We start from the raw sequence: 16,588 nt of genomic DNA on the forward strand, positions 1-16,588 counted from the left end.
AAATAACTCCAGCAACTTAATATACGATTACTTGAAAAAGATTTACCACTTTTCTCACACAAAAATATGGTAGTACAATATATGTATAAGTGAAAAAAAAAAACCCTTCAAGGAGGACCTTTCGACATTACACTATTTAAAGAGCTGTACTGCTGAACTTTCCTCTTAATTAACAAAGGCATTAGGGTATAATTCCTAAGATGGATCTACTGGCATCAGAACCACTTCAGAGCCTTTGGAAAAAGCATCTACTTGAATCCTATTCTTAGCCCTTGGTTAAGATGGAAGAATCTTGCCCTATTATGAATTAGTTAAGTATTGTATACTAACAATATATCCGTGTTTGGTAAGTTAACTTTCTAAGTTATTTCTCCTCAACCTAATAAAGAAAATTTACATGAGAATATGATAAAAAGAGCTAATTATTTTTCACATGGCTCTCCAAAAAAATTTGGACACACATTGTTCTCATCTGCTGAACAGAAATACTTACATGGACACATATTTGTAAGTACCTTCATACACATACACACACATTATCATAAATAATCCTTCTACAATACACTTAGGAATAGTTTGCATTACTTATAAATTTAAATATCTATATTATCTTTCTCTTATACTTCTAATAATAATTAGGCCTTGATACCATAACTTCTTTACTATAAATAAAGCTAAATACTATTATCAGTATGCTTTAATAGCAAGACTAAATTATTGGGCTTCATTAAATCCTGAGTAAAAAAATATTTAAATTCACATGTTTACAAACCTGTAAAAGTTGCATAGCAACTTCATAGATATTTCTAGAAGAATCAGCTGCTTTAAACAGTATCAGATTTAGAAGCATCACTGTGTCACACTGATAATCCCTAGGAATAAATTTTACATATTAAGTAAATAACAATGTTTAGAGGCTTTTGCACCATTTAATAAATATGATATGCAAAGGGCAAGGCTTATAGGCATCTATCTTCTAAGCCTATGAGGAGACTTGGTTTTTTCAAGGCAATAGGTACAACAACAGATGCATGGTGATAATTGTCCTTATTTTGGTTAAATTCCATTAGAGCACATGTGTTCAACCTTTTGGCTTCCCTGGGCCATATCAGAAGAATTGTCTTGTGTCACACATAAAATACACTAAAAACAGCTGATGAACTAAAAAAAAAAAAAAATCCATGCATAATTTTTGTAATATCCACCACCACAGATAAGCAAAAAGGTCCTCACATTCAAAGAGTTAGACACGGCTGCATTTGAGCTTAAGAAAAGAAAATACAGTCAACCCTCTGTGGATCAAAAATATGAGGGAAAGGCCAAGCGCGGCAGGTCATGCCTGAAATCCCAGCACTTTGGGAAGCCAAAGTGAGAGGCCAGGAGTTCAAGACCATCCTGGGCAACATACGTAGTGAGACCTCATCGCTACAAAGAATTTAAAAATTAGCCAGGCATGGTAGTGGGAGCCTACAGTCCTGGCTACTCGGGAGGTTGAGGTGGGAGGATCACTTGAGCCTAGGAGTTTGAGGTTACAGTGAACTATGATCATGCCACTGCACTCTAGCCTGGGTGACAGCGAGACCATGTCTAAAAAAAAAAAAAAGGAGTATACGGGAGGATTTGCATAGAGTAAATACAAATACTACAGCATTTTATATAGAAGGCTAGAGCATCCATGGATTTTGGGATCTGAGAGGGGTCCTGGAACCAATCCCCCACAGATACTGAAGGACAACTAAACTGGTGTCTTCCTATTTTTGAATTCAAAAGAAAAACTTTTCTTTAAGAAAACAGAACAAAATGAAACAAAAAACCGGTATCTAAAGTACCTGTTCTGGAAAACATTAGCAATGGCTTTAAAGCAGCCGGCCGCCACCCTCCCGGAGCCTGTGTAGCAGCGGTCCACAGCCCAGTACATCAGGTTGCTCTGATCAGGGTTCAGCTCTAGTAACAACGTAACCGCTTCACAGCCCAGCTGGTGAACCTAGGTAAAGATTGCGAAATTGCCCGAGAGAGAACGTTATATATTTTTTGTCTATTTCCCTACAGTTCTTACTAAAGTAATATAGTGCATATATTCATTGTAATTAATAGAAAAATTCCATCTCCTTTTGTTCACCTCCCTCTCATTTTATTCAGCCAGCAGAAAAAACCACACAGATGAATTGAATTTGGCCTCTCGCTTTTTACGCGAGCCTCTCTAGTATGATTCTGTCTTCCAACAGAGCCCTGAAGGCAGTTAATGAATATGAATAGTGATTAGGTGCTTTCAGAAAAATGAGTCATTAACCTCTCCAATTATTTTTATCAAGCTTTATTCTTGTTTTTGATAACCCAACAGAAAAACTGTTCTGAGGGGAAAAAATGTAAGTCCTATTTTAAATTGTGAAGTCTGTATATGTACAATATGAGAGTAAGGAAGGCAGAGTGTGGAGGGCAAGGAAGAATGATTAAATGGAACGTGGTTAAAAAAACGAAATGAAACATAGCAAATAACATATTTTTCCCATGCAGCTCAATATGTTCTATGCTGGTATTTTATTTATTGACTTAGAACCCTGTTGAGAGACACATACCACTGTATTAATCCTATAATATAAAAAGGGAAATGAAAATTATTCAAATTAATGATACATAAGAATTGGAACGTTTTTACATTATGGGATCCTATTTAACTTTATATAATATGCTTTTTGCATATGCTCCTAACCTATCTTATTTTTTAAAAAGACTTGTTTTTAGGGCAACATACATTAACTGCAAATAATACAATGACAACTTATTATGAACCTTTAAGGAAATTGTCATAATTACCTTTTTGTCCAGAGAATCCAAAATGTTATCCAACCATTTGTACAAATAGCCATCTGATGAAAGTCCTACATTATCTGCAACAGGGCCACAACATAGTACAGCAGACATAGCCTTCAAATAATAATATTAGAATTACATTTAACAAATTTAAGAGGTTAAATGTTGGTTGCTTAATGAGAAGAGGCAAAATACTTATCTAGTCACAATACTTTAATCTTTTTCTTTACAAATTATTTTTTAAAACTGAGAAATTTATTATGAGTAAGTAAATATGATACCAAATTAGACATGGAGTTTGAACAGTGCTGGAAGGGAAGATAAAAAGACCAAGAAAAAGTAATTAAGTAAGGGAAAAAAAAGCATTTCTTTCAAGTAATCCTAAGTTCTTTAAGATAATGGTGATCAAATTTGAGTGGATTCTGGAACTGTTTTTCATTGTATTTTATGTATTTAAATATAACTTATGGTATAAGTTTTGAATATGGCAGAAAAACATTTTAATACTCTCAGATCCTCTTTTTAATACTAGTGACTGAGAGACATAAAAATATTTAACTCTGCTCTTAAGAAAAAAGAAATCAGGTTTCTAAGTAAATACCTTTAACGCACAGTATTGATGTCTATTAATTTGCATATTTCTATCACTGTATCTGTCCAAGGGCGTAAACATGATGCTAAAAGGACCTGCCCAGTGACTGAACAGCATAAATAGACTGTGACGAAGGCTCTGTTGAGGAAAAATACTTCTTCTCTGGTGCACTGTGAATAAAAAAAGATAGAAAACATTTATTTCCATTTCTTTTTGCTTTAACTTTTATACCAACATGTTACTGAATGTGTAATAGTGTAAAAAAGAAAGCAGAAGTTTTCATTTTAAACTATCAAAAACCTCCGTGGTTGCAGGGATCATTTATATATATGCAAATCACAGAAACAAAGTTGCAGTCTGTGTCACCCTGTCCCAGCATTACATGACATAGAGCATCTCTGCAAGCAGAAATTCCATGGCAGGCTCAATGGCACATGAAGGCTGGCACAGAGGTGGGGCCAGGAGTCCATTTCTCCCTGGGCTATCACTGGCTATACGGTAAGATTGGCCAAGATTTTAACACAGACACACCTCTGTATCTTGGTTCACTGGTAAGTAAGGGCTTTGGACGAGATACGTGTTTTCAAACTTTCTATTTTTTTTTCAGCAGGAAAGCTGCCTTTTCCTGCTAAAGGAAGCTTACATGTAATCTCAGTATATAAAACAGATAAAAGGGCAGTTCAGGCCTAGTGTCCAAACACATTCTGCTGCTTTCTGCGGATGGCATCAGAGAACCTCAGGGCTTTGAGAAACACCAAAGTTTGAAAACCACTGGTTTAAATGATCTCCAAGGATTTTTTTCCCCCATTTTGAAATTCTACTATATAATTTCTCTACATCTATCCTTCTTGAAGAAACTCAGCAGTATCACAATAAACCAATGTGGAAATTGTAAAAAAGTGTTTAGTAATAGACTAAACCACATCTTTATATTAGTGAGCTTCAGATCAGAAAATTTCGAAAAAAATATGCTCTTTTCCTTTGACAGTGTCATTTTCCTTTCAAAGATGAAAACAAGGCTCCTACAGTTGAAACTGACATATGTAATTAAGTGCTTAATGACCCTGTTATAAAATACAACCCATGTTCTTTAGGCATCCACTGTCTGTATATACTATTCAAAATAACAATGTGACTTTAATTTTTCAAAGAGAAAAAGAAACATTTATAGTGTATGCCAAAGGCTAGTCACATTACTTCTTACAGTTGTAAATAATTTAACTTTTAAAAATGTAATTGTGTATATTAATCTTCCTAGTATCTAAACCAGTATCTGTCAATATAGAACCTACTCAATAATTGGAACATATCTGGTAAATCAGTAACACGGTATCCTTGTTACATTTTGTATTTATGGCCTATACTCTTTTCCCATTATTCAAAAGTATCTTCTTAATTTTATTCTCAATTATCATGAGACACTGCACTCTGCTTATTGCATCTAAAACAAGGCTATCCTAAAGAGCTTATTCTATTGATTTCTCCAGGTTTTTGTGTCAGTATCCTGATTATTACTGAAATTCTATGCTGGGTTGCTTTTTTATTTCTAATCAGTGACAATAATTCAAAGGGAAAACAAACTCCAGCCATCCAGGTTATGCTGACATATTTTTCCAGTATGTTCATACGTTACTTTATCAGCTTAGATTATTAAACCTCAAGGAAAGAAAAAATATGACGGTTCCTTAATACTCAATAATACTTTAAGAAACTGAAAATAATACCTGGAACATTCTGAATAATATTCGCCACTAAGGCACTAAAATGGCATCGTATATCCTTCAGTGTGTCAGAGTCTTTTTCATTTTCTGCTTCCAGGAGTTGTCTAGTTAAATCTACATACTCCAATAAAGTGTTGTTGAGAAAATGTGTTTCATTATCAAGGCCACCACTTGCACTGAAAATATTGAAGAAAACAAAAGATGAAGCAAATGGGACTTTATAATTTAAATAAAAAATTCTTAATACTCAAAATCAGAATAATACGTTAATTTTGCATGCTCATGGCAGCACGCAACTTAATATATGAAAATTAAATGAATATGATTTTGCTTACTTTAATATGAAAATAGATGGTGCTTCTTAATCTAGGAACTGCTATTGCAATTTATATTATTCAACTCCATATCTAACTTAAATCAACTCAGTTCTAAATGTTGTTTCCTCTCTGTGAAACACACAGATTTCTAAATAAAGAGACAGGAGGCATATGAAACGGGGAGGATCAGTTTAGAAAAGTAGAAAGAGGAAAGACTAGTTCTATTTATTCATAGCTGCCATGTCTATTCATATTGTGCCTTCAGCATAATTAAATATCTATTAGTCACTTATTCTTAGTAACATTCTGGGATAGGTATTATCAGGGATGCAAAAATCTAAGAGAATTCTTGTAAGAATAGGGTAGAGTACTGGGTTTCAAAACCTCTTTCTATACCTATGAAATTGCCTTTAAGAATATCTGCAATGTGCTGGGACCGGTGGCTCACACCTGTAATGCCAGCACTTTGGGAAGCCAAGGTGGGTGGATCACTGAGTCCAAGAGATTGACACCAGCCTGTGCAACATGGTGAAACCCCGTCTCTACAAAAAATACAAAAATTTGCCGAGCATGGTGGTGCACACCTGTAGTCCCAGCTACTCGGGAGGCTAAAGTGGGAGGATTGTTTGAGCCTGGGAGACCTGTGATCTAGTCACTGCATTCCCGCCTTGGTGACAGAGCAAGAGCCTGTCTCAAGGAAGAAAGATGTATCTGCAATGAGGTTTTCTTTGAGGCAAGGGATCTATGTCTGCGCCTGGCAACCACTGACTGACAGGGGAGTATTTGGTTAGAGTCAGAAGTCCTGGATTCCTGTCTTGTTTCACCAATCATTAAGCATATATCCAGTATCTACTCCAGAGTGTTTTAGTAAGGATGTAAATGAACTGCTATATACGAAAAGGCCTAGTAAACAATAAGTGCTATATAAATGATTAGCTATTACATATGCATTTGTTTAGGTCAGCTTTTTCTTATTATGTTTGAAAATTACTTCTAATATATATTATTTTAAAGGTAATTTTTTTTTTTACTAGTTATGAGTAACTTCGGAATAAATACCCTAAACCCATGAAAACAAGAGTTAGGAGTGGCAATGGTACTACAGTATATTAACTAGATCAGTCTACAACAATAAATATGTATTGAATGAATCAATGTATGACCTTTATTCCTTAAATAAGTGTTTTTCAGGTGTTTTTCAAATTTTTTCCTTTATTCCTTAAATGAGTGTTTTTCAACCTCTGGATCATGACCTACTAGTGGATAGGAAACTGATTTAGTGGACTACAACCTGTACCAGAATAAAATCTTCATTAGTCTAACAAATATTCATTACCTTCTATGTGTCAGGCACATGAAATCCACTAGGTGAACAAAACAATGCTCCCTGTCTTCTTGGCATTCAGAATTCACTTTTTTCCTTAGCCATGGAAATTTAAAAATCCAGAATAGCAATAACTTTCTATTAATAACTCTTTTAAAAATACTTCAAAACAAAATACACAACTGGGTTCAAAAATCATTATTGCTTAATAGTCATATAGTTTTTGGTAATTTTAAATACAGCAAAATTTTGCAGTCCCCAAAATAGAACCATTCAAAGATTCTTCTACTAATGCTACAATTAAAGCAACCAAAAAAGATTCAGATGTGTATCAGGTTGTTAATTTTTTGCATCAAGCCCACAAGTTTCAATTTTACTTTTCCTAACTTTAACTCTTATTTTTTGTGGAGGAAAGAAAAGAGAATAGTATTTCTTTCTTTTTTTTTTTTTTTTTTTGAGATGGAGTTTCACTCTTCTCACCCAGGCTGAAGTGCAATGGCACTATCTTGGCTCACAGCAACCTCCACCTCCTGGGTTTGAGTGATTCTCCTGCCTCAGCCTCCCGAGTAGCTGAGACTACAGGCACGCATCACCATGCCCAGCTAATTTTTGTATTTTTGGTAGAGACGGGGTTTCGCCATGTTGGCCAGGATAGTCTGACCTCAGGTGATCCGCCCTCCTTGGCCTCCCAAAGTGCTAGGATTACAGGTGTGAGCCACTGCATCGGCCAATATTTCTTTTTTTATTTGCTTTTTATTAAGAAAGAAAAGTAAATCAATGGTTTAAATACTCTGATTAAAAATCTATTTTGAAAGTATTTGTCAAAAGCATTCAATGCTACATATGAAAGGTGTTCGGTAAAATAAATAATTGGGATAAATGCTAAAGGAATAATGCTGTGCAGTTATCATAGTTACTACACTTGTTGGATTAATAATACTTCTTTTTTTTCCTTTTTGTTTCAAGACAAAGTCTCGCTCTTTTCCCAGGCTGCAGTGCAGTGGCATGGTCAAGGCTCACTGTAACCTCAATGTCCTGGGCTCAGGTGATCCTTCCACCTCAGCCTTCCAGGTATCTGGGACTATTGGTGTCTGCCACTATTCCTGGCTGATTGTTTGCGTTTTTTATAAAGATGGGATTTTGCTATGTTGCCTAGGCTGGTCTCCAACCCCTGGGCTCAAGCGATCCACCCATCTCAGCCTCCCAAAATGCTGGGATTACAGGCGTGAGCCACTGCACCTGGTCCATTTTTTTTTCCTTAAGATATCTTTTCAGTGACCTTTTTGGATATAGTCACATCTATTATATTTCTCCTTCAACGGTCAGGTAACACCATTATCCTCCTAAGGAAATAGTTATTTTTCAACATTCAGCTGATGGAATTTTCCTCAAGGGGCTGGGCTTAGTGTGAAGATGCCTTTACTGTGGCAATATCTCCAGGTTTCATGGTTTTATCTGTGAATGGTGGAAAACAGTTATGAATTATATTTGTAGATTTCATAATTTTCCCTGGAAGGATAGATAACAAGTTCATTTGAATAAACTTGTAAGCCTTACAATGTTTAGCCTGTGAATATATTATTTTTTCAAGCTCAGAAGAAAAACGTCTTTAAAATGAGGTAAGAAAAAGGAAAATCTGTGAAGAAAAAGCTACCACTGTCCACTTGCCAAGATAACTAGGTTCCAACAAATATCAAAATCATAGGAACATTATATCCATTTTTTGCCAGAAGCAATCCAATTCTGGTAGTAGATTTTTCAATACATTTTTAGCTACTGGTCAGTGTATTGAATGCATATTTATTTGTTAAATAATTTTCATAGTGATACATACAGGTTTTCTTGTTGCAATGGTGCTTTTCTGTTTTTACACATTTCATGAGCGAAAAGAGATTACGTTCTCTAGGATCATTCCAAAGTTTTAACAATCTGAATCCAATACTGACCTGTGACTAATGACACCAGCATCTGCCAGCAGTTCAAATATTCGTACCAGTTGTACTCGTAAAATGTCTCGACGCCTGCGCCGTTTCATATTCTATTCCAAAGATACAAACACATTAATTAAAATCCTGCTGGTGTAACTTGGAAAGAATAATATGACTGTCTCAGAGAGAGGTTCTGGGCTCATCGAAGTTATTTTGCTTGTACAGTGTAGACTGTGGGTACTCTGGTAGCTACTGCCTCAAAGAGGTATGAGTGAACAGTTTGAAATGAATGAGTCAAATAAGGTCACATGACATCTTACATGGTGACAACCCCTGTGTGTCAGGGGAAGTAAAATACTACATTTTTAGGTTATTTGCTAATCAGACAGTTTTGGAATTGAAGCAATTAGTAAACTGTTATCATGGAATTATAAGGAATCCCTAATACCCTCCCAAAAATATGACAGAAGTATAGGGAAAACAATCCTAAAAAGGACTTAAGATTTTGCTCATGCCACAGTTTTCTACACAACAATTAATTCTGGCACAAAAAATATAAACAAATACGAGAAAAACTCCTTTACTCATTATGATATGAATAAATATGTTTGTATTACTAGGTCCAAAGAACTAGAATAATGCCCAGAATAATAGCTGTAACATTTCAACGTGATTCTGCTTCTAGCAGAAAGTCATGTAAGAGATATCAATCACCTATATCACCTTCTACTATAGCTCATTATTTCATTTGTGATGTAATTTTCATATTGCAGAGCAAATTAAAACCATATTTACTAGTCTTTCACTTTCTTGTCCATGACCCAATTTTTCTGCCTTCCAGGTGCATGATAATTTACTAATGACTAATCAGTTACATTTACTTTTCTCTTGGCTCTTTCTAAAGTTGACAGCAATTCATTTGAAACAGGATGATTTCTTATCAGTCTTTGAAGATTTCTGCAACTGGCTTTTGCAGTTTGGTTGGCCTGTTTTCATTTTGTCTTCACAGAAACAGTGTGAGTCTAAAGCTCTTCAACTATAACTCACATTCAAGGCACATCACTGCATGTGTTTAATAGCATTCCTTCTGAAATTCAGAAGAATAAATACTGCTATTTTGTTTTGTTTCAATCTCACATTTCTCTAACAAGTCATCCAGCACTGTAACCAAACTGATCATTCTGAAACAAAAATCAAATCAATGACAAAATAGGAATACTATCATGACCCTACAGTGCTGAATTAAAGGAGAGTGAGGAATTGCAGATGATGTTTCAAAGTCCCTAAACTGCAGGGATTATCACCATCTCCCTCTCCTGCTTAAATTCCTCAGGGCATCCCCAACATTAACAGCACTGATTGCCAAACAATGTTCTACAGCAGACTCATCTAAGATGCTTTACAAAAACAGACTTCCGGACCCTATTCCAGGGATTCTCATTCAATAGACCCAGGAGTCTAAAATTTTTAGCAAGCTCCCCAGGTAACTCTCAGATGCCACAGGCATAGGAACTACTGTTCTACTGGTTAAAGCTAAAGCTAGTAGTTTTTCATGAGATATTTCTCATCTTGCTATCCAGCCTAATATTCAATCACTTCCCCCATAATATAATTACACAGAAAAATTTGCAATTTCAAAATTCTTTGTAAAGTTTGCAAGTGCTGTTCTTTGCCTAGAATACCTTTTTCCCTTGTTTGTCCACTGGGGAACGCGCTTCAAAATTCATCTGAAATATCAGCACTTCATCTATAATGCCTTCCTTACCCTGCAACCAGAGTCCGAGGCTTTCTTCTCTATAGTTCTTAGAATCCCTTCTCTATGATTTTACTTGAGTGCGTAATAAATTGTTAGAATTAAGGTTTTCATAACCATCTGTCCCACTGGACCTATAGTTTCTGAAAGTTGCTCAGAACCTGTAGATTTGGGAATCTAGGCTCAGTCTTGTGAAACTACAGCCCATGGGCCAAATCTGGCCCACTGCTACCTGTCGCTGCAAATTTTTTACTGTTTTACTGGCAAACAGCCACACTCCTTTTTTTATGTAGTCTACGAACGCTTTCATGCTACAAAGGCAGGGCTGAGTAGAGACAGTATGGCCTGTAAAGCCGAAAATATTTACCATCCGGTCCTTTGCAGAAAAAGTTTGCCAACTCCAATCTAGACCCTATTTTCTGCCCTCACTTAAGTTAAAGCAATTTTCCATCCGTTTTACATAATGGGTTTCTGCATAAGATCTTCTGAGGGGAGGGGAAGTGTCTGCATCTTAAAAAGAAGAATACACTAGATAGTCTTCGTAATTTCTAACTTTTGATATAACATGTAAATATGGCAGAAAAATGAATGTTCACTAATACAAGGCTGCAGAACACAGCTCACCTCTGGCCTTCTTTCGAGTGCTTCTTTAATTATGGGATGTAATTCCTCTATTAGTTCCCTGGAAGAAAAATGGTACATATTCTATTAATAGCTACACAGATATAATCTGACACATGTAAATATGTAAAAACATGATGTAAACTGACAAGTGTTAATTCCAATCCTACTGTTTTAAACACAATGTCTATTTTTTTATTTGGTTTATAAAATAACACATTATATTATAGACTGTTTGGAAACCAGAAAAAAAATGGTATAGGCCCCTTATTTTAATTTATAGAGGGAATACTACCAATATTTTTATTCAATCAGTTTGCAATCCACATACGTTTTACTTAGTTGAAACTGTTTTATATAAAATGGTATCCTTTTTTATTTTTTGAGATGGAGTTTCGCTCTTGTTGCCCAGGCTGGAGTGCAATGGCGTCATCTCGGCTCACTGCAACTTACGCCTCCCGGATTCAAGTGATTCTCCTGCCTCAGCCTCCTGAGTAGCTGGGATTACAGGCATGCACCAGTATGCCTGGCTAATTTTTTGTATTTTTAGTAGAAACAGGGTTTCTCCATGTTGGTCAGGCTGGTCTCAAACTCCCGACCTCAGGCGATTTGCCCGCCTCAGCCTCCCAAAGTGTTGGGATTACAGGTGTGAGCCACCGCGCCTGGCCTATTTTTCTTTTCTTACACTAACATAGTTAATTTTATATGCCAATAATTAATTCATGATATTTGAACATAGGGTGGGCTACCATAATTTTCCTAGACATTTTCATTTATTAATGAATCATTTTATTTTATCTAATTTTCTCTTACTAAAAATATTGCCTCTGTGAACAACTTTGTACATTTTTCACTGTTTTCATTTCTATCCCCTTAGGATTAATTTTACAAATTAAATTAATGGGTCAAAGGGTATGAATTTTGTAAAAATGATAAATTTCTCTTTATTTATATTTTGATTTTAAATTGAAAATGTGCTTATTTTAAGATTGGGAAAATCTGAAAAAACATAAGAAGAAAAAAATCATCCACAATTCAATCATGTATCGAAAACTGCTGACCTTTGAAAGTGCCTCTGAATTGTTTCTAATTATGAGAATTTAATTATTTTAAGTTGAGATCACTTTTAAATCCTATTTTTTTCAATTAGCAGAAAAGTGTCTTTATCTGTCTTAAAATCTTTTTCCAAAACTTCATTTATAAGAAATGCTATCCCATACCTATAGATATATTACAATTTATTAACCTATTCTTTTTCACTTATTTTTATTTAAATGTTCCTCTCTATGGAAATCTTTAGCAAAAGGCAAAAGATTTATACAATCTGAAGCGAAACCAGAGTATTAACCTATTCCCTGGTTGTATAGGCTATCTTGGAGACAAAACATCAGATACCATTCTCATATTAATTGAGGAAATTCTCAAAAGAATAAATTCTGTGCCCAGGAGACAAGGCAGAACTTCAGGCAAAACTGAAGAATTTCCTTCATTAATATAAAAAACATCACGAATGATATCAAACATCTATGTAAATACTTTTTGAAAGATACTCTAATTCTCTTGGATAAGAAGTGGGAAAACTGGAGTTTTAACTACTAGACCAAGATTACACATTAAAAGAATGACTACATAAATAAATATAGTAGGAAAATATTAAATATTTATATGGCATTTCATTATTTCTAGAACATATAGGTAAGTTTTAATCTGCTCAATCAAAATGAGGAAATAAAGCTTCCAATAAATGTTAATGTTTGGATTTTAATGTTAATCCATGTTAAATGTTACATGGCTAGTTAATTGGTGAAAGTCAGGCCTGGTATGTGGTCAAGCACTCTGCTTGACCCTACCACACCTTCTAAGGACCCTACCACACCTTCTAAGTAGCACATTTATTCTTTTAGGACACAGAAAAAATGTATGAACATAGTTACCTAAAAGCTCCTGGGTTGGTCCTGCCAAGACCTAGAACAAGGGATTCTGTGATTTCCATGCTCTCAGAGCGCATCATTGGAACTATGTGCTTAAACAAGGATGAAGGGGATGGGATGCCAATAATCTGGAAAAAAATTATTGTATTTATAACAGCCACTAATGATACTATGTCCAATTAGATAATCTGAGATTTCAGTAGTCTTATGTCAAGGATAAATGGACAGGTGAAACTTTACTATGAATGATACCTCAAATTTCACCTGGGGTGTACATAACTTAAAAGGTTAAATAACTTGTCCAATGGCTTAATGCAAGTTCATTAACAGAACTTGGGGCTCCTAATTTCTTACAGACACTCATGATCATATAATAGGCTGACTCCCTTCATCAGATACTCTGTACCTTTTGGTCCATGAACATGAAGAAAACAAAATGACTTCTAAAATAGTCATCAGTGCTAAAGTCAGACACGCTGGTCTTAAGCTTTGCCATTTTCATGAAAACTAAACCACTGTTCTTATCAAGTACCCTTTAGATCACTACGTAATTTAGGGAAATTCTAGAAAGGCGTTTAATTATTTAAATGATTCCTTTTAGGTTCTGAGAAGTGTGAGAACTATAAAAACTAGAATATGGGAAAATAGGTATGACAATTTCTTTAAAAATGTTGAGTATGATAAACTGAATGAGCACGGGTCTTTCTTTCCAATGGAAAACTATGTACGTATTATTGATTCCAACTAGGAATCCATAAAAGCAATGATGGGCTTTCTTGAGGTATTTTCCTTTTTGCAAGTAAGTAATGTATTTTCAACTGAGTTACCTTATTGTCCGTAAAAAGAAATTTTAAAATCTTATTTTTATGGGGCCATTCAGATTTCATACATCCAACAGTGGATCTGAGAAACTTACTTTAGAATCAATGCTATAGCCGCTATCTGGGGTAGACGCCAGCGTCTCAGGAGGAGAACATCTCACAGAACCTGCAGATGTGGAAGATGACGATGTTGCTGCACTGCAGCAAAGGATCAGATAGTTTCTCCACAGGCCAATGTATGAGTCACTGCTTGTGGTGGTATTTACTTTCTTAGCATTGATGGGGCTACTAAGGAAAAAAAAAGAAAAATAGGCAGATATGAATAACACAACACGTTTTTAAAAGTTTATTTTAACTAATGCTAAATTTCTTTCTTTTTTTTTTTGAGACAGAGTGTCACTCTGTCACCCAGGCCGGAGTGCAACTGGCATAATCTTGGCTCACTGCAACCTCCCCACCTCTCAGGCTCAAGTGATCCTCCCACCTCAGCCTCCAGAGTAGCTAGGACTACAGGTGTGTGCCATCACGCCCAGCAAACGTTTTGTATTTTTGGTAGAGATGAGGTTTCGTCATGTTGCCCAGGATGGTCTCTAACTCCTGAGCTCAGATGATCTACCTGCCTCGGCTTTCCAAAGTGCTGGGATTACAGGGGTGAGCCACCATGCCTGGCCTAATGCTAATTAGACAGATGGTTAGCATAAGGTTTTTATTACTAGTACTGTTTTTGTGTACTGATATCAATGAATAAAGTAATGGATTAAAAATTAAAATATGTTACCAGATCATTTTAACATTATTATTCCTGTGATAAAAGTTAATATTTTATTGGGCCATATTTTATAACTTACTATGCATACTCAATGTAGAAGAAAACAAAATCAAAATCACCTTTAATCCCACATGAAAATAAACACTGCATATTCTATATATCTTTAATTCATATACCTGAACTATAAGTGCATGAATACATCTCTTTTAATTTATACAAATTAAATGTTTATTTTATTTTGTATCTACCTTTTAGACTTATGTATTTTTCACCTCTCTATGTAAATTAATATACTTCTGTGACATTATTTTGATTAACTGTATGCTATATCAATATAAAGTATCATATTTTATATAACCAAAGTTTTGTTGTTTGACATTTTAGCTAATAGCAATTTTTCCCTATTATACACAATACTATACATTTGAATATATGGTTAATTATTTTCTTAGGTAATTCTTGAAAATGAAATCACAGAGTCAAAGAAGATACATATTTTCAAGGCTTCTGCCAAATTTCTGTCTTGAAAGATTACATCAATAAAATATTTTGAAACAATTCCATAAATCTTTCCAAATACCGAAATTATGTTAGAATTAAGAACTGAGAGCAAAACGAAAGAGGAAAAATACAAATATATAATCCTTGCCTTCAACTAGTTTTGTAATATGTTAAGGTAAGTAATGCAAACACATCACTTTGTTAATTCAGCAAGAGCATCATAGAACAATGTCCTAGTATGTTAGAAAATGATCTAAGCACTGGTAACATATCACTCAAAAAAACTGTCAAAAAAATCACTGCCCTCATGCAGGCCATGGGAGACATACAATAAAGAAATAAATAAAACAATGTCAGATGGTGCTAAGTTTGATGAAGAAAAATAGAGCAGAAAAGGGAGATAAAGAATGCTGGTAGGATATGGGGTTATAATTTAAAATATGGTAATTAGGGAAGGCTACTTAAGGTCATAAATGGTATGCAAGGTGGCAAATGTCAATCTTTATTTAAAAAGTAACATCCAGACCAGGTGTGGTGGCTCATAGCTATAATCCCAGCACTTTGGGAGGCTGAAGTGGGAGGACTGCTTGAGCCCAGAAGTTCGACATTGCAATGAGCTATGATTACACCTCTGCATTCCAGCCTAAGTGACAGAGTGAGACCCTGCCTCTTTAAAAAAATAAACAGAAAACAAAACACAAAACAAAAAAGAAATCCAATACACAATACCTGAGAACATATATATACAATTAGCATGTATATGTAGAAATATATATACATATATATATATATTCAAATCCAAAAGTAAGAAGGACTACTCTGGGTAGGAAGTTTAAGAGATTTTCAAAAATAAGATTGAATTTGAACTATATTAGATACGGATATGCAAAAATTAAAAAAAAAGGTATCCTACGCTCATGTGAACAAAAGCTCACAAAATGGAAACTATCAACCACACTTAATGAACTCTGAGGGGATAATTTGGTTCCAACTTTGAAAGTATTGATAGAAAGTAAGAAAAAAGGTACAGAGTGAAGTCAGGTTTGAAGAGCCTTTAATGTAGGCCTCCAGTGATAGGTCAATCCAGATGGTGGGTTTACATGGGCAAGTTATATGCTGAGAGGACTCATTCCATTCAATGTGATCAATGGTGTACTCTGTAAGGAGAAATCAGGAACCCAAACCCAGATTCAAAAATTCTCCTCTGTATTTAAGAGCAAAAAAACAAAACAAAACAAAACAAAGACTAACTGAAATTTATAATGACCTTGGTCAACTCTCCATTTCATCATCAGTTATTCCAAATCTTTACCAACATCCTCAAATCTCCTACTCAGTGTGTTATTACCACTCCCCACCAGAAGGTGGCCTTCCTTACACTGTCATCGGGAAAAATAAGGCCACTGAGCTGAGTTTCGCTCTGCTTCTCACCCTTTATCTACAAACTTCTGTATCTACATCCATACTCATCCTTAGATTCTTTCCCAATTTTTTCCCTT

At 35.0% G+C, this 16,588-nt stretch overlaps 1 protein-coding gene and 1 pseudogene across 10 annotated transcripts in view; both read right to left on the reverse strand.

Moving 5' to 3' along the window:
- The window catches only part of FRYL (FRY like transcription coactivator), a 281,060-nt gene that overhangs the window by 64,514 nt on the left and 199,958 nt on the right, over positions 1–16,588 (reverse strand). For all 10 annotated transcript variants that reach the window (XM_055385577.2, XM_063705269.1, XM_063705268.1 and 7 more), the window contains 9 exons: positions 13,915–14,107; positions 13,002–13,126; positions 11,071–11,128; positions 8,712–8,803; positions 5,128–5,300; positions 3,413–3,573; positions 2,815–2,925; positions 1,830–1,984; positions 773–872 (listed from right to left, as the gene is read on the reverse strand). In XM_055385577.2, the coding sequence (XP_055241552.1) occupies positions 773–872; positions 1,830–1,984; positions 2,815–2,925; positions 3,413–3,573; positions 5,128–5,300; positions 8,712–8,803; positions 11,071–11,128; positions 13,002–13,126; positions 13,915–14,107 (1,168 nt within the window). The remainder of the gene's footprint in view (positions 1–772; positions 873–1,829; positions 1,985–2,814; positions 2,926–3,412; positions 3,574–5,127; positions 5,301–8,711; positions 8,804–11,070; positions 11,129–13,001; positions 13,127–13,914; positions 14,108–16,588) is intronic.
- LOC115934531 (uncharacterized) lies at positions 12,338–12,405 on the reverse strand (annotated as a pseudogene).

This window comes from Gorilla gorilla, chromosome 3, assembly GCF_029281585.2.
Source record: "Gorilla gorilla gorilla isolate KB3781 chromosome 3, NHGRI_mGorGor1-v2.1_pri, whole genome shotgun sequence".
Classification (NCBI taxonomy): domain Eukaryota; kingdom Metazoa; phylum Chordata; class Mammalia; order Primates; family Hominidae; genus Gorilla; species Gorilla gorilla.